The sequence below is a fragment of the Notechis scutatus genome, chromosome 1 (genome assembly GCF_049901735.1).
Source record: "Notechis scutatus isolate UNSWTSFEM ecotype Mainland chromosome 1, rNotScu1.2, whole genome shotgun sequence".
In the NCBI taxonomy this organism is placed as follows: domain Eukaryota; kingdom Metazoa; phylum Chordata; class Lepidosauria; order Squamata; family Elapidae; genus Notechis; species Notechis scutatus.
In genome coordinates this window covers 290,167,648-290,187,319 of record NC_142009.1, presented here as the reverse complement: position 1 = coordinate 290,187,319, position 19,672 = coordinate 290,167,648, and the positions used below count along the sequence as shown (strand labels likewise).

Below are 19,672 nucleotides of genomic sequence, written 5' to 3'. Positions count from 1 at the left end.
TTCATTCTTTATTATTCTTTTTGTGTTCTGAATAACATTGGTTATTCTAAAAAGGAATGAGGTGAGTAGCTTGGATATGTGCACATGTACACTAGTATGGGTAGTAGCAGGGATAAGAGGCAATTTGATTTAACAGCAATGACTGTTTTGCTGTAGAATGACTAAACTGGATACTGATCTTGTATTATACTTTTTATATTAATTACTTGATAGTTTAATTACTTTAGTTATATAAAAACTACTCAAGGCAAGTTTGTAAGGAACTGTTTATTCAGTCTATTTTAGAAACATCACTGCTATTCATTTTATTTTAAAAAATTATAAAAATACAGCTATATACATATTAGCATTCTCCATACCTGCTTACCTATGGAAAATTTCTACATTAGTATTACTATTCAGTAGACTGTCATCTTTAGAAAAAGCATTAAGCTATGCACTGCAACAAAGTGCATTAAGTTCACATTAAAATTTTAACATCAAGTATATCTACCATAAATCTAAAATATGATCAAAATTATTTTAAGAGATAATATGAGGCAGGGGTTATATTCATCACTACAGATGTTAAATCAAGGCTGATGAAGAAGCTTTTGTCTTTTAGCTGTTGATGAATTTTAACTCCCAGCAGCCTTTAAAAGCATAGCCAACATTAAAGGATGTTAAAAGAGCTACAATGCAGGTAGTCCTTGACTTGCAACAGTTCATTTAATGACCGTTCAAAGTTATAACAGCACTGAAAAAAAAAGACTTATGACTATTTTTCAAACTTAGGACCATTGCAGCATCCCCAGGGACACGTGATCAAAATTCAAATGCTTGGCAACCGACTCGTACTTATGAACATCGCAGTGTCCTAGAATCATGTGATGACCTTTTGGACCTTCTGACAACCAGGAAATGGGGAAGCAGATTCATTTAACAACTGTGTTACTAAATTAACAACTATAGTGATTCATTTAACAACTGTGGCAAGAAAGGTCATAAAATGGGGCAAAATTCACTTAACAAATATCTCAGCAGCATAAATTTTGAGCTCAATGATAGTCATAAGTCAAGGACTACCTGTAGAACAGCTGAAGAGCCATAACTTTCCCAGAAGTTATAGGAAATAGTACAGAAGTCTTTATTAAAATAGCAACGATGTTATAATGCACAATTCATAATTAGAATAGGACTTAATTTCAAAAAGCCAATGTAAAAAATGTATATAATTATTTTGGCTTCCCCACAAGTGTTACTAGAAGAGTGTGTGTAAAAATCTAGCTCTACCTATTTAAAAATTTAAAATTTTCAGAATGGAACCACAAAGTTCATTCAAATCTGACATTATGTGCATTTGTTTTGTTCTCATAAATAAAGTGAATACTTGATTCACAAATCCAAAACTCTTCAATATATTTGATTGCATTTGATGGGCTACATTAGACCCATTAGTAGTGTTATTACCAGTGCCTTGTTCATGAATTAGATACAAACATTTGTTTATTATGGAACATAAAGTATAATCTACAAAATGTATTTCCTACTGATTGAAGGAAACTATACATTTAATCTGAAGTTACACATTAAAAAATACATATCTACAGCAGACTTCTGGTATCCTAGAAGACTGAACAAATTATTGGTGGGAGGTAGATTTCAAATATAAGTAAAAACAGCTTTCCCTACTTAATACCCTCCAGGTGTGTTGGAATTATCACTTCAAAAATGCAGCTATCCTGAAATTGAAATGCCAAGACATCCTGAAGGTACCAGCTTGGAAAAGATGAAATAAAGGCCTGAGATAAATTGTTAAGTAGTAGAACTTTCAATAACAAGTACAGGTAGTCCTCAACTTACAACCATTTGTTTAGCAACTCTTTGAAACTACAATGACGGTGAAAAGATAACTTACAACCAGTCTCTGCAGTCATGTGATTGCAATCTGGGTGTTTCGCAGCTGGCTTGCCTTTGTAACAGCTGCAGTGTCCTGCAGTCACGTGCTCACCATTTGCAACCTTCCTTGCAAAGTCAAATGGTGAAACCTGCAGGAGACTGCAAGTCACAGTGAAGTGATGTTTCAATGACTGATGGGAGATTTGTTTAACGATTTAATGAAAAAGGTTGTAAATTGGATGCATCACATGACTGCATTATTACCATGTAATAATGAATTTTCCAGTCCCTATTATGATTCTTAGTTGAGGGCTACTTGCATCAGAGCAAATAGCAATGAATAATCAATTTTTTAAAAAGAATGAAAAACAAAATATAGAATTGATTCTATAGGACAAAGCAGAAAGGAGTGCAGATCTGCTCAGCCTAAGTAAAGTAGGCAGATGCATAAGATTAAATTGCTAAAAAGAGTTGCGGGGGGGGGGGGATAGGTAGAAAGTTTGATCTACATCTTTTAAATCAGTACCTATACTTCATGCATTGCCATGATTTTTTAACAATCTGTAAAACACCAACATAACAGCAAAAATGTTTTTTTTTTCAGTGATCAGTTATTCTGGCTCTTAAAAACCCTACCTGGATTAAAGTATCCCAGAGTGTACTATGAAAAATGGAGTGAAACTTCCTAGGGTCATTGATATAAAGTAAAAAAAAAATCTAGTTTTGATATCATTTCAGCAACAGTTACTGCATTTGGAATCTCTTTTGAATTATATGTACTGAAAATGTATTTTCCAAAGGAAGCATCGTAAACTTTTAGAGCATTCTTCTTGATAGCTGAAATTGATGTTCATTATTGCCATCCAGTCTGCGGGAGATTTGTCTGCACTGAAAAAGGTGTTCCAGATGTTCCTGCTGCTGGGGGGTATGCACTGAAACCTTCAGATTGAGAGCCAAAGTTTTCTAGAGCAGAAGCAGAGTGTATCTTTAAAGAAACAAACAAGAAATTAATAGTATGACCACAAAAGCTGGATCCTTGGCTCTTCCAAAATCCAAAGTTGCCAGCAAGAAAGGTAAAATACAACTCTCAGAAAGTTTAATTCAGTGTTTCAGAATATGGAAAAGAAAGTTACATCACTTACATGCACCTGCACAAATTTCACACTTTGTTCTTAATGGAAAAATTAATGGATGAGGATGTTTTATGACATAGCCAAATAGTAGCACTGGTATATTGATAAAAGAATACAGTTACAACTATAATAAAAATGAGATAATGAGGCTTGACTTGGATGTTCAGAATCTGTTATCTCATACAGAGTAAAGTATAACTTCTAGAGGGGTTGGGTAGTTCCCAGGATTCCAAGTTAAAAGCCACATTGACAGAATTCGTCCAGCATATATGAAAGATGGTAGCTTGGGAAAAGTTACATTAAATTTATAACCAAGTATCAGACATTTGCAATTTAAAAAATCTAAAATGTCCGATTTCATGCAACATTCCACACTTAACACATCTCTATCAGGGGCAAGCGACTCTTCTGTTGTCAAGGGCTTTTATTATAGGAAGGATTTCTGGGGGCTGATAATCTGCCTATTTGACTCCAAGCACCTACTGGAAAATTGTAAGAGATCCAGAAGGTATCTAGGGGGAAACTTAGCTGATTTATTCCATGCAGAGATCATTAGTTCCAACGAGGCTATGGAAATGTAGCAATTTATATACACATGCATGAATTGTACATTCCATATAATAGCCTATAATCACATATTTTGTAAAAAAATAGATATTTTTCCACCAAAATAACTCTCTGCTTCCACCATACATTCCTTGGTGTTTCTTTCTCACATCAAATTTTAAATAACCAAAATAAAACAAAAACTTCGTTGTTTTGTACATATAACACTTTTATTCTCACTGTAGATGTCAGAACACTGTTTTTTACTCATCATTTCTCTTATTCTTCACGTCTACCTTATCATTTTTATTTATATATTGTTTTACCTGCAGTAATGCTGACTGTGCAGCTGCACTGTGCTGAAGTTCTTGGAGGGAAGACTGTGTTGCATTCTGAGCAAGTCCAGGGATGGCAGGTAGAGACAGAAGTCCTGGAAAAACTGTATTTCCAGGGGCCTGGAGTCCAGACGTCAGGCTAAAAATGCAGAAGCAGAACATTTACAAATTCACACATTCAACACTACAAAAAAAAAAAAGTTGTTTATTCCAGTCTATGACCATGCAGCTTATAGAGATGCAGTGTATGGAAGCAATCAGCATTTGATCAAGGTGTTTTTAATGTGAACATTTATTTTATTTATTTATATCCTGCCTTTATTATTTTGACAATAACTTAAGGTGGCCAATATATCCCCAAAATATATCCCTTTCCTGCTAGTTTTCTCACAACAAACCTGTGAGGTGGGTTGGGCTGAGAGAGAACTGACTGGCCCAAAGTCATGCTAATTTGGAATTGGTTATTTCAGTATATGTAGTAGAAATATCCCAATATTTTATCCCTTTCAATACCTCTCAAGGATTCCAATCGATTTAAAACAATTATGTATCCTTGCCCTGCTAGATTAAGGAAATTAAGAAAAACCATAGACAGGATCTGTCAACTTTTAACAATAAGTGAATTCAGAAAGCAAGCATAAGAATTATCAGTATTTTATAATTCACACTTAAGACTTCATATTGCACATTACTGTAAGAAATCTGCCAAAATGACTTTTGACTTTTCGGAGTAAAACGTACCCGGCCTGTGCCACAAGTGCAGAGTTGAAGTTTGAGCTAAAGGCCGAGGCAAACCCTGGCAGCACCGGAGCTGGAGATGGGGCTGTGGCAGCTGCTGGCAGGGGTGCAACTGCTGCTACTGTAGAGGATGCCTGGAGCCCAGGGAAAGAAGGGAGAGCGGGAGTGACAGAGGGTGTGTTAGAGACTGGGAAAGGAGGGAAGGATGAGTTGCATGAGCCCAGGGGCACTTGAGGAACAGAAAACAGGGAAGAGACAGCACTGCACAAGTTAAGGGAGAATGGTGGAGCCGGGGCAGCTGCTGTGGCAAGGAGTGGCGGAAGAACGGGGCCTGAGGAGCTGACATGTGGGGCAGAAGTAGTTGTTGGTGGAATGGACAACAGAGGCCCCGTCGGAGTAAGTGCTGGATTGCCAGTAAAAGCAAAACTGTTGGTCAAGGAAGTGAAAGGAGGAAGTGCATTATATACTGGAGTGGATGAAGCGTGGGAGGAAATAGATGGGGACGTGTTGAGAGAGGTCAAAGCGGGAAGTGCTGGATTGAGGGAACTAGTTAAGCTGCATGGTAACGAAGTAGCTGAGGAATAGGCATGCCCAAGGGCTGCCAAGCCTGAAGTGCTGGGATTGGGGGTTGGGATTTTGAGGCCTGAAAGAGTCGGGCTTGTGGGTTCTGTTTTAATCAGAGCTGGGGCAGCTGGAGTGGAGGAAACTTGCTGTTCGGGATTGGCAGGGCTTGGACAATGCGGAAGACCTACTGAGGAGCCACAGCTGACCGGCAAATTGGATGACGGCATTGTTGTTAAAGGGGACTGCGATGACAACGCAGGAGAAGTGGCACTACTGCTCCCTCCTGGCTGACAGGCGAGGCCTGAGAAAATGGAGAGTCCTGGCGCGGAAAGACGCTGATGGGAAGAGGTAACAGTTGGTGTGTAACATTTGCTACTGGATGAAGAGGCGGCTTCGGAGTTCTGACTGAGGAGACCAGATAAAGAAGCGAGCTCAGCAGTCACAGTCGAAGGCAGAGCACTTGAATTGAGCAATGAGCTATCGTTCACTGAGAGGAACCCCTTTAAAGCTGATAAAAGTGGGTTAGGTAAATTAACTGGGCAAGGTAAACTCGTGGCAGGAGAATTGGCAATGGTCGATGAAATGGAGCTAGCTACTCCCTGAGGATTGGGGGTCAAGGACAAAGGCAGGCCAGAAAAAGCAGATGACAATGAATTAGGATTATTAGCTGGGGCAGTGACAGACGCTGCAGAAAAAGGAAGGCTGGCGAAGGGCGCAGAGGCAGATGCAAAGGCTTCGTTAGGTGCAGGGGTGGCACACAGCGTGGAGAGCCCTTGGGGTGCTGCAGCGGCAGGCAGCACAGAAGCCAGTCCAGAGAAAGATGCGGGGAGCGGAGCAGTGCTGGCACCGTGAGCAGATGTGGCAGGAACTGCAGGCAGTGAATGGGATTTGACAACAGTAGGAACGGGAGTGGATGGTTGAGGCAGATGGATAGAGGAGATAACCTGCCCAGGGAAGGCAGGAAAGGCAGGGTTGGAGACGCTTATCCCTGGCACAGCTGGAGATGGAAGTGCTGATGAGTGGCTTATTGCCTTAACTGATGATGGGGTTGGGGCTGGAGTAGCAGCAGGATTAGAACCATGAGGTGCAAAGAGATGATTCATTTGTGTGGCAAAAGCTGGAAAGAAACAAAACCAGTAAGAATTCTTGGGAAGCAGTAGATATCTTTGTATTCAACATGAATGCATTTTAATACAGTTTACATAGCAATGGATCAGCAAAATAAAAGGTGCTACTACAACTACCAGAAAGCAAAATGGTATGCAAAATGAGACAAAAATCACTGGTTCAATTATTCTGCTGTCTGAACTGTTACCCCACAATTCAGTCACAATTGATTTGGTATTTTTAGTCCCATATCTCCATTCTAGCTTTTGTTGCTTTAGTAATATGGCCATTTTTAAAATGTAAGGTTCTGCATGTTTGTGTTCTAGTATGCATGCTTTTTCCAGATGTTTATTTTTCCATTGTTTCATTATTTATTGTTTCATTAGGTGCCCAAAGCAATCTGGAGTTGGGCATTTTAAAAACCCAAATGAATCACTGTTCACATAACCTTCATGAGTTGAAGCTTCTATGGCTGTCCATTTCTTATTTGAGTGCAAGCAAGTCTCCCACTTTGAACTTAATTTTTCCCAAACAGAAATAATTAGTGTGAATATTCAGAGGGTTTCATCATTTCAAAAGTTCACCAAAATGGAACTTTCTTACAGGACTGTTATGTACATCTGAGGTAATACCTATGATTATTGGCTGCTAGACAATCTGTGGCCCATTGGGTTATTATTTCAGATATATTTTCTTACTTGAGCAGAGAAACAGAATGACCATGTGCAGACAAAAAAGCAGTGAAAATAGAAGCAACTTTGTGTCAAGTTCCCTACTGACTTTTCCCTTGTGAGAAACTGGCAGGGAGTGTTGGAAATAATGAACACATGTCTGCGGCTAACTGTGGCACCATAGTTCATTGAAGAGGCTACAACTTCGCCAAATTTTAATCCCAAAAGAGTAATGGGTCCCAGCTTTTCCATGCATTTTTTAAGTCAGCCCATTGATTCAAAAACTATTGTCTTAGAATGCATCATTTTGCCCAACTGAAGGTTACAAATAGATATACAAGAGAGTTTTAGTAGTATATAGATTATTTTAGGGCTCTACTTTACTAATGTCATTTTTATTTTGTCTGTACACCTTTGTGAGTCAGTCTGATCTGGTAGTATACAAGCATAAATCGATACATACCACTGAAAGTAAAAGGAACTCAATTATGTTAAATCGGCATGATGAACTCATAATACTTTAGAAACTCTGGAGTTTTTATAGTTTAGAAAGTATAGAGAAAAGCAGCATTATTCCAGAAAATATAATGGGAAGGAGTTGTACAGCAAAACTGGTGAACCATTAATTTGAGATAAAAATAATACTGTCGTTATCAAGCAACCCCATTACAGAACATACCTCTGACTAATTCTGCTAAACAGGAGGGGGGGAAAAGAAACCTTTCTGATTTTAAAGCAATCTTTTTAAGTATAGTAATTGGATCCATGACTAATTTTCTTGTGAGGCGGTGTTAGGAATTATCAAATGACAAGTATATTCAATACTTTTCACTCTGGGAAAGGTAAATGAATAAAAAGGGGACAAAATTGCAATTATCCATGAAACCCATTATTGCTGGATAGAATTAGAAATTGTATTGTCTCATAGAAAGTCTATCAATGGAGATTTTAAAAAGTTAATGATGCACAAAGCACTTTGAGCAAGACACTTTGTTCTATCAAAGAAAAGGACAGCCATTCACTTTTCCAGCAGCAATAGGAAATAATTTCACTCTCATCTGTGACTCGGTGCTAAAATAATACAATACCCTACTGTTCACATTTGAAACATACTGCAGAAAACAGTATTGAAAAGCATGTGAAAGGCAGAATGGTTTTTATACATGTTCATTTTCCTAATTTATTCCTAATTCACCCCAACTTTATTTTAACAGTTTAATCTTAAAATCATTAAACAAAAGCTTAATTATTGTTCAACTGATACTTTAATTTGTTCTTGGATATTTTAATAAAAAATACTATGAATACTACGGTATATTCACTGTATTGTAAATTGCTAAAGAAAGGATTTTTTAAAAAGTACAATCCCGTGCATGTTTACCCAGACATAAGCTCAATGGGGCTTACTTTCAAAGCACAACTATTTTTTAAATAATTTAAAAGAGAACTTGCATCTTGTTTTAAGGAGAAATTCAGCTACCTATTGATGAGAGCAAATACAGTTTTTACCCACTTGTGCTAAACAAAAGGTTTCAAATAATAACGTCGTCATCTCACTGCAGAAAAAAAACTCAGCACTAACTGTACTTAGCTTCATAGTCCATGCAAATCATTATCTAACCAAACCTAGAAACAAACACAATGAATTTCTCACAATAATTCTCAATATGATATATATCCAGGATGGAGTATGCATATACTTATGAGATTGACTATCAGAAAAAAATCCTCTAATCAATTAGTAAATTTGGCACATTTATACTTTATTGTATACTTTATGTACTTTATTGTACTTTACTGTAATTTGAAATTACAGTAGCTTGTCTTTGTAAATAGATAGTTTACCTTGACTTTGGGATGATTTTGCTTGATTGGAAAGTTCTTCATTTTCTATATAAAGAGTATAATGAATTAAGGAAGAAGCGGATACTAAACAGATGACTTATCAAATGCAAACAAAAATCTAAGACTTCCTTTATGTTGCTTTGATTACTAAATAATCTGAAAGAAGAACTAAGACATTTTTGCTGAAGACTAGTACAAGTAGTTCTTTGACTTACAACCACAATTGAGCCTAAAATCCCTGTTGCTAAGCAAGACATTTGTTAAGTGAATTATGTGATTCACTTTTATGACATTTTATGATTTTATGACATTTCAGTGAGTTTTGTCCCCATTTTACAGCTTTTCTCACTCCATTTGTTAACTGAATCACTGCAGATGTTAAGTTGGTAACAAGGTTGTTAAGTCAATCTGGTTTCCCCATTGACTTTGCTTGTCAGAAGGTCTCACATGTCCCTGGGACACTGCAACCGTCATAAATACAAGCCAGTTACCAAGCAGTCGAATTTTGATCACATGTCTGTGGAGATGCTGCAATGATCGTAAGTGTGAAAAACAGTCATGTCACTTTTTTCAGTGCTGTTGTAACTTTGAACAATCACTAAATGAATGGTTATAAATTGAGGACTACCTGTCTTGCCAGTAAAATCTGGGTTCAACAATCTTAGGGGGAGTCTGTGGAGATTCTCAGTCATCCAGGTCAGGGTTGTCCCAAAAGTGCGTTTTCAGGAAGCAACTGAACTTTCTTCTTTTTTCTTTGAAGATGTTTCGCTTCTCATTCAATAATCTTCTTTAGCCCTGACTGGATTATGGGGAATAGAAGGATTTATATTCCTTGCAGGCATTTGCATTCTTTTAGAAAATCGTTGAGACCACTTGGAGGTTTATCTGTGGCCTTAGTGAAGGGACACAGGGCAGAAAACATTCTGCAGACAAGACGTTCCACACCCATTTGCACTACTCAGGTGACCCTGACAACACAGATAAACCTCCAAGTGGCCTCAACAACTCTCTAAAAGAATGCAAACAACCAGCTGCCTGCAAGGAATATAAATCCTTCCATTCCTCACCGTTCAGTCAGAGCTGAAGAAGCTTCTTAGATGAGTAGCAAAACAGCTTCAGAGAAAAAACAAGAAAGTCCAGTTGCTCCCTGAAAAAGCACCTTTGGGATAACGTTAGGAGGAATAACAATTTACTTCTGCTATAATTTCAGTAATTGGTCCAAATAACTTCTAGGCTCCATCTAGTTTTTTTAAAAAGGCCATTGTCCTGGCTCAACCTTTTCCCTTACTAAAGCTCTAAGGTGCTAATTCTGCCCACTGTGATTTTTCCCAAACAGAAACATTTCTTGGCGAAGTGGTGGGAAAAAAACCTGATAGATATATCTCATTTGACATTTCCCTTTCAGGACAGCTGTAGCCAGGATGGGCTGAGGGGCCGTGGCAGTGGCTTGCTGGAGCCAAGAGCAGGATAGCTGCTTCCTCCCTTCCTTCCTATCTCATTCAATCATTCATTCCCCTTTATTATTTTTACAATTAACCCGTTTGCAAACATGTCCCATATACTTTCTTTCCGTTTTCCCCACAACAACCCTGTGAGGTCGGTTGGGCTGAGAAATGTGACTGGCCCAAGGTCACATAGCTGGCTTTAGCCTGATGCCTTAACTTAACCAGTAGACCAAACTGGCCCTGTCTCACGTTATTTATCATTTATATGTTTTTTCTCCCTTCTTGGCTTGGTTGAAACATAAACCAGTCACCTGGATTTTCCAAGGATACCTGCTTTACCTGTTCCTACAGTACTAGAAGTATATGATGGTGTAGTTGGCAAACCAGGAGCTATGACATTAGCCAGTGGAACAAGACCTGCATTGTTGTAAGCACCTGGTAAGGAAATAGAAGACACAGAAAGGTGGAGAAATAATAAGCTAGCGTACATTCCTACTGGGTTGCTTTGTTCATTGTCTGATCTTAAATAGCACATGTGAAAATCACAGCTTCTCCACAAGGCTTTAAAAATATTTTAACATTATTTACTTAGGTAAAACTATTCAACAATGTTATATATTACTCGTATCCTGTCTGAAAAAATAAATAAAACTAGCTTAATTTGTATTATACTGGGTATATAATACATTAAACAATATTGTTGATTTGGCCTGGAAGAAAAATGAAATGTTCATCTGGTATCCAATAAATGGAAAAAGATGCTGGGCAAGAATTATCACATTGTTGGCTCTCCTTCCTTTTATTCTTTTTATTGCTATTTATGGAAGGAACAGAAAATGTGGTAGCATCAATTCCTAGCAAATAACAGTTATTTTGCTTAATGTCAATAAACCTCTCTAGGGAGAAAAGTTTTCAGCTCTGAGCACCACCCATTATTACAGGCTAGTAACTTATCAGAAAAGATTAGAGGTGAATATAAAAGAAATATACAGGAAGCAAGCAACCTCAGAGAAAACAAATGTATTCATATATAAATAATGCATATGAGGCTATCAGCTATCTATGAGATGTACTAATTAGGTCACATTAGAACCAGCTTACTTGGTGCAATTGTTGCATGTGGTCGACAAGGAGGAATCGGGTAAGGAACAGGCTTGTGAGGATTGTATGTTGCTGGAGCCTTAAAAAAAAGGTAGAAGATTATATATGCAAAGCTATCCTGAAAATAAGCTACCCAAGACACTGTGCAACAATGATACATTTGGCTTTGACAAAGATTCTTCTTTCCTGTCCCCCTTTCACTGGTATTCTTTGGGTGGAAAATCTGTTCATTATTTGGTTCATCCTCCTAAAGGTTTCCTTTTCTTTTCTGTCTAGATTCCACCTCTGTGATCAGCTAATCTACATTGTGGCTTACTTCTGCTTCTCTTTTCATCCCTGCCCCTTTGGACCTCAATAACTTTAGTAACTGCATGGAGAGAGAAAGTAGGGCTGTACCTCTTGCCCAAAACCATCTATGCACTGAGGAAACATGTCATGTAACCCTAGGATGACTCTACAGTTCACTATGCTGAACAAAGTCTAACAATAGCCACTGCCGGCCTAAGCAGACTTCCCTAACTTACAGTTGTAATTGGACTGCAATTCCCACATTCTGCATGCAAAATTATAATCCTAAATAACTGGAAGATACCAAGTTGGGAAAGTCTGTTCTTAATAATCAAACTTTTGCTTTCTTGCATTCAGAATGTACTTGAAATACTTTCTTTTAATTCCTTTTATGAAAGTCGTTCTTTCTTAATAGCTAATTTTATAGACATCTGAACAAGGTTTTTTAAAGAACAAAATCTTAGATCTATACATCAGCTGCTATTTATAACAAACAGGGGTTGTATTTGTCACATTTGTATTCTTAGTTAATTCTTTCTCCTACTAAATTTATCTCGTTTTCAACAGCAAAGTCAATGGTATCTTTTTATCATGGCATTAATGTGACTTACTGGTTTTGAGGGTCCAAGAATGCGAGCTGCTATTCCCTTGCCTTCACTAGAATAGTCCTCATTTTCCTTTTTAACAGGGGAACCCTATAAAATAAAGATTTTTCATTAGTGAAAATATAATGCTATGTTAGAAGCAAAAAGACAGATCTCATTCAAGGAGTACTATACAATGTCATGATTTTCTTAATCATGGCTTATGAAACAAATTAACTAATTAATGGATAAATCATAAAAATAGGTTTACAAACCATAATGTTTAAGTTCACACCACACACTAAGCTAAACACTAAACTAAACACTGAAGACTTGGTACAATAAGTGAATGAAACCACAGTACGAAGGAAGTATTAATGGATATATATATATATATATATCCATTATAAATATATATTACAAAGGGCATGACAGACAGCTTCCTTTACATTTAATCAACATGGATGTAATTCTGTGAGATAAGCTAGGTAAGTTAAATAACATGCCTTCTTTGAGATAACCTGAGCAGAATAAACCTTCACAGAGAGAGGATACAGTGTTCCACAAAACACGATTGATATGTTAAAAGACATACTGTACAATAGAAAATTCAGACAAATGGAAAGGTCAAGACCATACGTACAGGAAAAGTTCCATTGATACGGCTAGGCTTCCCTTTTGGATAAGGGTTCCCAGGAATCATGCCACACGAAGATATCATCGCATGAGGTGCTTTGCATCCTGCTTTGGAAGCCTAAAGAATAAAGAAGCAAAGCAAAGCAAAGCAAAACCACACACACACACACAGAGGAAGTCAGAATGAGTATTTCACTACTGTGAAACAACCCAGCATGTTCTATAAAACACATGGAAGGGAATATTAACATAATATCCCTATTCCCAGATTCCAGATGAGTTATGCTGACTGCAGCAAGATTAAGACAAGCATGCCCTTTATGGCAGGGCCAGGCGTATCTTGTTTTTACATCCTCCTCCTTTTTTTCAAAAGCGTTCAATTTACACTGCAGAGGTACTTTGCGGTGGGCAAAGAGGACAGCGGTGGGCAAAGGCCAGGAAGGCTTTTCTTTTCTTTAATCCAGAGACTAGGAATACCGTTTTAGGATCCTAGGCAAGTTTACATTTTGCATAAACATCCTCTCTGGGAATAATATTTCCTAGCTGCATCTTAGCACCTGTTGATACTAACTGATTTTTTTTGGTCCTACCTGAAAGTAGTTCTGAAATTTGTGGCAGGGCAAAGCAGTGTCAATATCAATTAGGCAAGTTCCCAAGAAAGATCTTCTAATAAATAATCGTTGTTGAAGAAAAATAAGGAAACAATGGTGAAGGTACTTCAGTGACTACTGTGTAATAGTTGTAATAATTCTACATGTAGAAACTGATTTTTTTTTAAAAAAATTGTGCTTTTTCTTTCCAACTTATGAAACAGGCTGCCTGCCCCCCCCCGCATCTGTGGGATGGCCTGTTTTTTCTATCCCTTGTTTTGCATAATCAGATTTGCTACCATTTATTTTTCATCCACTGTGTGAAAAATAACCTTCACATCTTACAAGCACGAACTGAACTCTCAAACATTTGAAACAATTGCTTCAGTCTCTGAGTGTGTGCTCAGCCGGACTATCTGGGTGAGCAGTAAGATGCTTCTGGGTTCTCTCTGTCAACTTCACTTTCAAGAGATTTCGTTTTTAAATGATGCTCTATTATGGAACCTCCCAACTGATCATTTTTCTTTTACACTTTAAATAGGACACTTCCTATTTACTGAGTGAAACTGCCTCACGCATTTTGGTGTTTTAAGAATTAACTCAAGACAATTGTATCCCTCAGCAATCTTTCAAAACGCCTCTTCTTAACTTTAATCTCTAGCAGCCACCTCCCAATTTCTTTTGGCCATATATGCTCATCGATCTTTTTCTTTGACTAGTTTTATAAAAACTCTAAATCATACACGTTCCTTGTCTTAATACCTGCTCGAGGATTCTTCTGCATCTCTTCTTCTCAGACATATTAACTCTGAAGAGGTCTTCAATGAGACGATAATTCTGAGCATCAATTATATTGCTACAAACAAACAGTTTTAAAAACTCTTTATAATCCTTATAGCCACAATCCATTTTATAATTTAATCTTGCTTCACTACATTTTTCAAAAAGGAAATAATAAACAAAAAGCTAATCTGAATAGAGAGCAAAGTGCTGTATTTTTATTTAAATATTTATTGTTCGTGTACAAAAGCCAGTTGTACAGAGCAAGATGATACAAAATAGGACCAGTCTTTTAGAAAAAAATGCCTTAATCAACCAGGTTTTTATCCAGCTAAATATCAATTAGACTTAAGCTAGTACAGGTAGTCGACTTACAACAGTTTGATTAGTGACTGTTCAAAGTTACAATGGCACCCAAAAATGTAACTTATGACCGTTTTTCAGAGTTATGGCCTTTGCAGCAGCCGCATGATCATGTGATCAAAATTCAGGCAGTTGGCAAATGGTTTATATTTATGATCGTTGTTATGTCCCCGGGTCATGTGATTCCCTTTTGTGACCTTCTGGCAAGCAAAGTCAAATGGGGAAGCCGGGTTCACTTAACAACCGGGTGACTAACATATCAACTGCAGTGATTCACTTAACAACTGAGACAAGAAAGGTCGTAAAATGGGGCAAAACTCACCAAATGTCTCATTTAACAGAAATTTTAGGCTCAATTGTGGTCGTAAGTCAAGGACTACCACTATTAATGAGAGTATGCATCATAAATACTTACGAAGCCAACAATTCAAGTGCAATAAGCTTGTCTTTACTAAAAGTGAAGCAGTTGAGGATATTAACCACTTTTGCTGCAGAAACAGCTACCATTTTCTAGAAATAGAAGAAAAGCGGCCTCAGTCCATGTTACATTCTGGTTTTAGGCTCAAAGTATAAGCATTTTAATATTGTAAACCATCCAGAGTTATCTTGTAGTAAGATGGGCGGTCAATACATTTAATAAAAAATAAAATATTTCAATTTCTGGCAATAAAAAATTGGATCAGATAATATATTAATGATACATTAAGTATGGAAACATGCTGTCCTCACGAAAGAGACTAAGTTATAAACTAAATGAATGCAGAAAAGGCAAATAAAAAAAACTGTAGCTGGATAAAAGTTATTATGGTAATTATAAGAAGTCATTGATTCTTCAGAAACTTACATGCTGTAATGCCTTCATCGCTTTTAATTGAGGTTCAGCCCAAGAGAAGTACCTCAGCAGCTCAACAATCTGCAACAGAAGCCATTCTATCATACACCATGTACTTATGCAAGAGAATTTATTCGAAACTACTGTCTTCTCTTGAAGTAAAAGCATTTTCTCTCATCTTCAAGGCTTACAAATTAATTTTTAATAGGCAACAACAAATTCAATATGACATGAGCATTCACGATCTTCATGTTATAAACATTTTGAATAATTAGCATGTAAAATTTTCCTCACATTTAATTGGTAAGTAAATAATTTATTTCTATAACTTGAAATTTGAACGTTGGTGTTACAGGTAGTCTTTGAATTTTGACTGCACTTTGGGAGTGGGATTGCCATCGTGAAGCTATGAAGTTGTAAAGTGTGACATCATGTGATTGCATCTCTTAGTGACAGCAGTCCAGGCACTCCCAGTTGTTGTTGTAACCCCAAGACAAGCGGGCCATTAAGTGGAAAGCAGATGGAAGAAATGCAGGGTTGCAAAGAAGGAGGGGGTGAAGCCTGCTATAGGCCAATGCAAATTAGGGTAATATTGCAGGGTGGGAAAAGCTGAAGGATGGAGGGGAAAGAGGATTCAGTGTGTGTGTGTGTGTGCATGTGTACACGAGGGGAGGCTGGGGAAAGAGGTCCTGGGATGCATGCATGTGTGTAATTGCAGCGAAAGAAGATACAGGATGTGCACATGAGAATGCTGGTAAACCCAAGGAAAGAGAGTGCTGGTGGGTGCAAGTGAATGAAGGAAGAAGGAGAACACAGTGCTTCAAGTGAAGAAAGCCCAGGGGTGGGGAAGACACTTGTTCAAACAACTTGTGATGTTCCCTGCTAGCTTCCCCATTGACTTTGCTTGTGGGAAGCTGGCAGAGAAGGTCAGCAGTTAGAGATTATGAGCGTAGGTTGCTGCAACTGTTGCTAAGTGTACACTAGTTGCCAAGCACTTAAATTTTGTTCAAGAAACTGCAGAAGCACTGAAATGGCTGGAATTTTGAGAACCAATCAAAAGTCCCCTTTTTCAGTGCCACTGTAATTTCAATCCGTTGCTGAATGAATGTTTGTTTGAGGACTACCTGACATTGATGGTGAGCATTCATTGTTAAATCTATATCAGTTCCCACATTCAGTACAGCATAAATCAGCATATACAAAGTATAAACATCTTGTATTGTTCTTTCATACAGTACACTTCTTACAATGTTGGATTAATGAAGGTTAATCTCATGAGCTCTTTGCACAATCCACTGTCAAATGCTGAAAGGAAAACAAAATACCTTTAAGTGCCCTTTTCATGCAGTAAACGTCCCTTAGTTGTAATGGTTTATAAAACAGTTCATCTTCCTTACCTGTTCACTAGAAAAGTATCCGTGTACATATTCAATTGCTTTTAATTTGTAATCCATCAAAACAGCCTATAAACACAGAAATAGCATTTGTCAGTCTTACAGGAATTAAAATGGAAGGGTTCTGACAAGTCTGTTGGGTGGACAGAATATGTATCAGAAATGAACATTCTATACGTTTTGTAATTTATTTTCTCTTCATTGTTAGCTATCTCAAGTACAATTATTTGGTAAAAAGGGAGGGTATACAGATAGTCCTCAACTTACAAAAGTTCATTTACTGAGCTTCAAAATTACAAGGGCTTTGAAAAAAGTGACTTATGACTGTTTTTCACATTTATGACCATTGCGGTATCCCATGTTCATGAAATCAAAATTCAGCCACTTCGCAATTTGCTCATATTTATGATGGTTACAATATCCTGGGGTCATATGACCACCTTTTGTGACCTTCTGACAAACAAAAGCAACGGGAAGCCAGATTTACTTAACAACCATGTTACTAACTTAACAACAGTGATTGATTCACTTAATGTCATGCCCCTGGTGGAGACTGACTCTAAGGGAGAGGAGGGAATGGAAGTGTGGCTCCAGAGCTTGTGGAGGCTGGGGAGGGGCAGAGGCCGGCTGAGCAGTCAGAGGAGGAACCAGGCCCATCCCCTCTCCATTCTAGGGCACACAGGGAGGAAAGGGTAAGGGAGAGAGGTGGTCTACTTGGGAGGAGAGGATCCTCTTCATGGGCTGCAGGTGTGAGAACTGCATAAGAGTTTGGACCTGCGTTCTAGCAAACGCTGGAGACAAAGTGTGTTTTATTTTGGTTTGAGGTTATCCTGGTTGGTGTCCTTCCAACAGACTGTGCCTTGTTATCGCCTTGAATGTAGTAAATACTTTTCCTGTTCCATTGTAGAAATTTCATCATTGTAGTTTGTTTGGTTTTTATTTTCACCTCTATCTGCTCATTAAATTCGGACTGTATTTCTTTTTTTTAAAGACTATTTTTGAGTACGTTTTATCTCCAACTGATAATTATTGAACAGTGGGGCCAAGTTGGAGGCATTAATGGACATTTATTTATGTTTTGGATTTTGTTACGTTTGTGTTACACTCTGGGTCATCATACTTAACCATGGCAAGAAAGGTCATAAAACGAGGCAAAATTCACTTAACAAATGTCTTGCTATCAACAGAAATTTTGGGCTCAATTTTGATTGTAAATTGAGGACTAACTATAAATTCCTTAAATAATTGGGCCAAAAGTATCAGTATAATCATTCCAACCTGTCTCCTAAATTCAGTGAAGCTCTCACCTTCTGTATATCTTTATTATACAAACATTGATTACCTTTCTAATTTCATCAAGAACTGTCTCAAATGCCTTTTTATCCATCTTGGTTTCTTCAGTCAGCCTTTTGTCTGTTCCAGTCACCTTTTACTGCAGAACTGTTGTCTCCTACTGAAAGAATAGAAAGGCTGTTGGTGGGAAAAATTTTCAGGAGGATCCATTCACAGGACTGTCAAACAATACAGTTGTCTCTGTTAGAATAACAAAAGCTTCTCAAGACAAACACACACTCATATCCAGTCTGATACAATTCTTGTACATTACCGTCTTAAGCAGAGATAACAAGATAAACCTCTTGCAATTGTCTTGTGAAAGATGCCTTAGATTTATAATGCAATTCAATGCGTTTAGATGGGTAGATTCTTTGAATACAACAGAATTCACCTTGTAGTAAAACTGAACCGAACTGGTAAATGCTAACTCATAACGTGATCGGTTTGGTCTTTATGGACCCAACCTCTGTTCTTGTAAGCCTCGTTTTAGCACACTAATATAGACTCGATCACTTGTTTATTCAATACACGACATACCGAAATCATGGCCAAACGTGACACGTGAACGTCATGGACATTTTCTTTTTTTATAGTACCTGAGCGGGGCGCCTATTCCAGGCTGAATTCCTACAGCGATAGGCTCGGCATGATACTAGGAAGTTAAGACCCCGAGACTGAACAGTTTACTCTTCGGTCAAGCCTTCCTTGGGTGAGTTTGGCTTTAAGGAACGGCATCAGGTCGGAAAGCGATCTCCAATAAACCTTGCACTGCTCGGAAATGCAACCGCTTCAGGTGGCAACCTCGAAATGAGCGAGGCAGGCCGGCCTCAAACCCTGCTCGGAAGAAGGGCAAGACTCGAAGCTCCGTTGCCGGTTCTCCAAGCCCGCGCTCGGCTCCACTTACCATCAGAAGCGGACCAGGAAGCAGGAGGAAAAAGAGCCGCTGGCCGGCGACTGAACCGCCCGCGCGACTCCCCGAGGCCCCCTCCACTCGCACGAAACTTCGCTTCTCGGCGCGCTTAGGTGACGTCATCAGACAAGGCGCCTCCAATGAGGATCTTGCTCGCCCGTCCTTCGTTTCACAGGGGATGCCGGGAAAGTTGCTCCGGTGCTGTAACCCCGTACTGAGCTAAGTGCGGGCCTCCTCATGGAAAAAAAAAAAGACGCCCACGAGCGGGATTTACTACTCCCGGTGGCAACTAGCGGTTGGAAGCAAGGATAACTTGAGAATTGACTGTATTCAGCGAGCGCGCATTTTCAGAGCTGTGCCAGACTTCCCAGGTCTGCCCTCCTGTAGAACAAGCTGGCTTCACCATCCCCATCTACTGCCTAGAAATGACAGGAATTGAAGCTTTGTATGGAGGGCACCGACTTGGAGAATCCTGATGAGGCTGCCTTCCTGTCCACCTTCTTAGGGATAAAATGCCAGTTATTGAGCCAGAGTGCAAAGTTGTGCTTTGGCACAGAATCTTATATTAGCCCACCTTTTTTTTTTTTTTTTTAAATA

At 38.3% G+C, this 19,672-nt stretch overlaps 1 protein-coding gene across 9 annotated transcripts; it reads right to left on the bottom strand.

Annotated features, from left to right (window-relative positions):
* Positions 1-252: 252 nt before the first annotated feature.
* Positions 253-19,208, bottom strand: PROSER1 (proline and serine rich 1). Of its 9 annotated transcripts, none has more exons than XM_087951855.1 (16): positions 19,070-19,142; positions 18,173-18,280; positions 16,834-16,899; positions 16,684-16,741; positions 15,449-15,517; positions 15,020-15,114; positions 14,224-14,317; positions 13,462-13,537; positions 12,879-12,989; positions 12,263-12,346; positions 11,364-11,442; positions 10,593-10,697; positions 8,818-8,862; positions 4,634-6,311; positions 3,884-4,031; positions 253-2,863 (listed from the first exon to the last, which is right to left on the bottom strand). In XM_087951855.1, exons 7-16 carry the CDS (start codon positions 14,304-14,306, stop codon positions 2,732-2,734), a joined length of 2,541 nt encoding a protein of 846 aa, XP_087807981.1. In that variant the 5' UTR covers positions 14,307-14,317; positions 15,020-15,114; positions 15,449-15,517; positions 16,684-16,741; positions 16,834-16,899; positions 18,173-18,280; positions 19,070-19,142; the 3' UTR covers positions 253-2,731. The 9 variants fall into 9 exon arrangements, with proteins under 9 accessions (XP_087807981.1, XP_087807982.1, XP_087807979.1 ...); XM_087951856.1 differs by having other exon boundaries at positions 18,173-18,283; positions 19,070-19,140; XM_087951853.1 differs by lacking the exon at positions 13,462-13,537 and having other exon boundaries at positions 18,173-18,283; positions 19,070-19,199.
* Between the last annotated feature and the right edge of the window lie 464 nt (positions 19,209-19,672).

What these genes read in the sequence shown, in the direction of transcription:
- PROSER1 (XM_026664468.2), bottom strand. Translation starts at nt 18,217, where the DNA reads ATGGATAAAAAGGCATTTGAGACAGTTCTTGATGAAATTAGAAAG. An exon ending in CGATGAAGGCATTACAGCAT is followed by an intron (nt 15,115 to 15,448) that starts GTAAGTTTCTGA and finishes TTCTATTTCTAG; the next exon opens with AAAATGGTAGCTGTTTCTGC. An exon ending in CACAGTCAGCATTACTGCAG is followed by an intron (nt 2,864 to 3,883) that starts GTAAAACAATAT and finishes GTTTCTTTAAAG; the next exon opens with ATACACTCTGCTTCTGCTCT.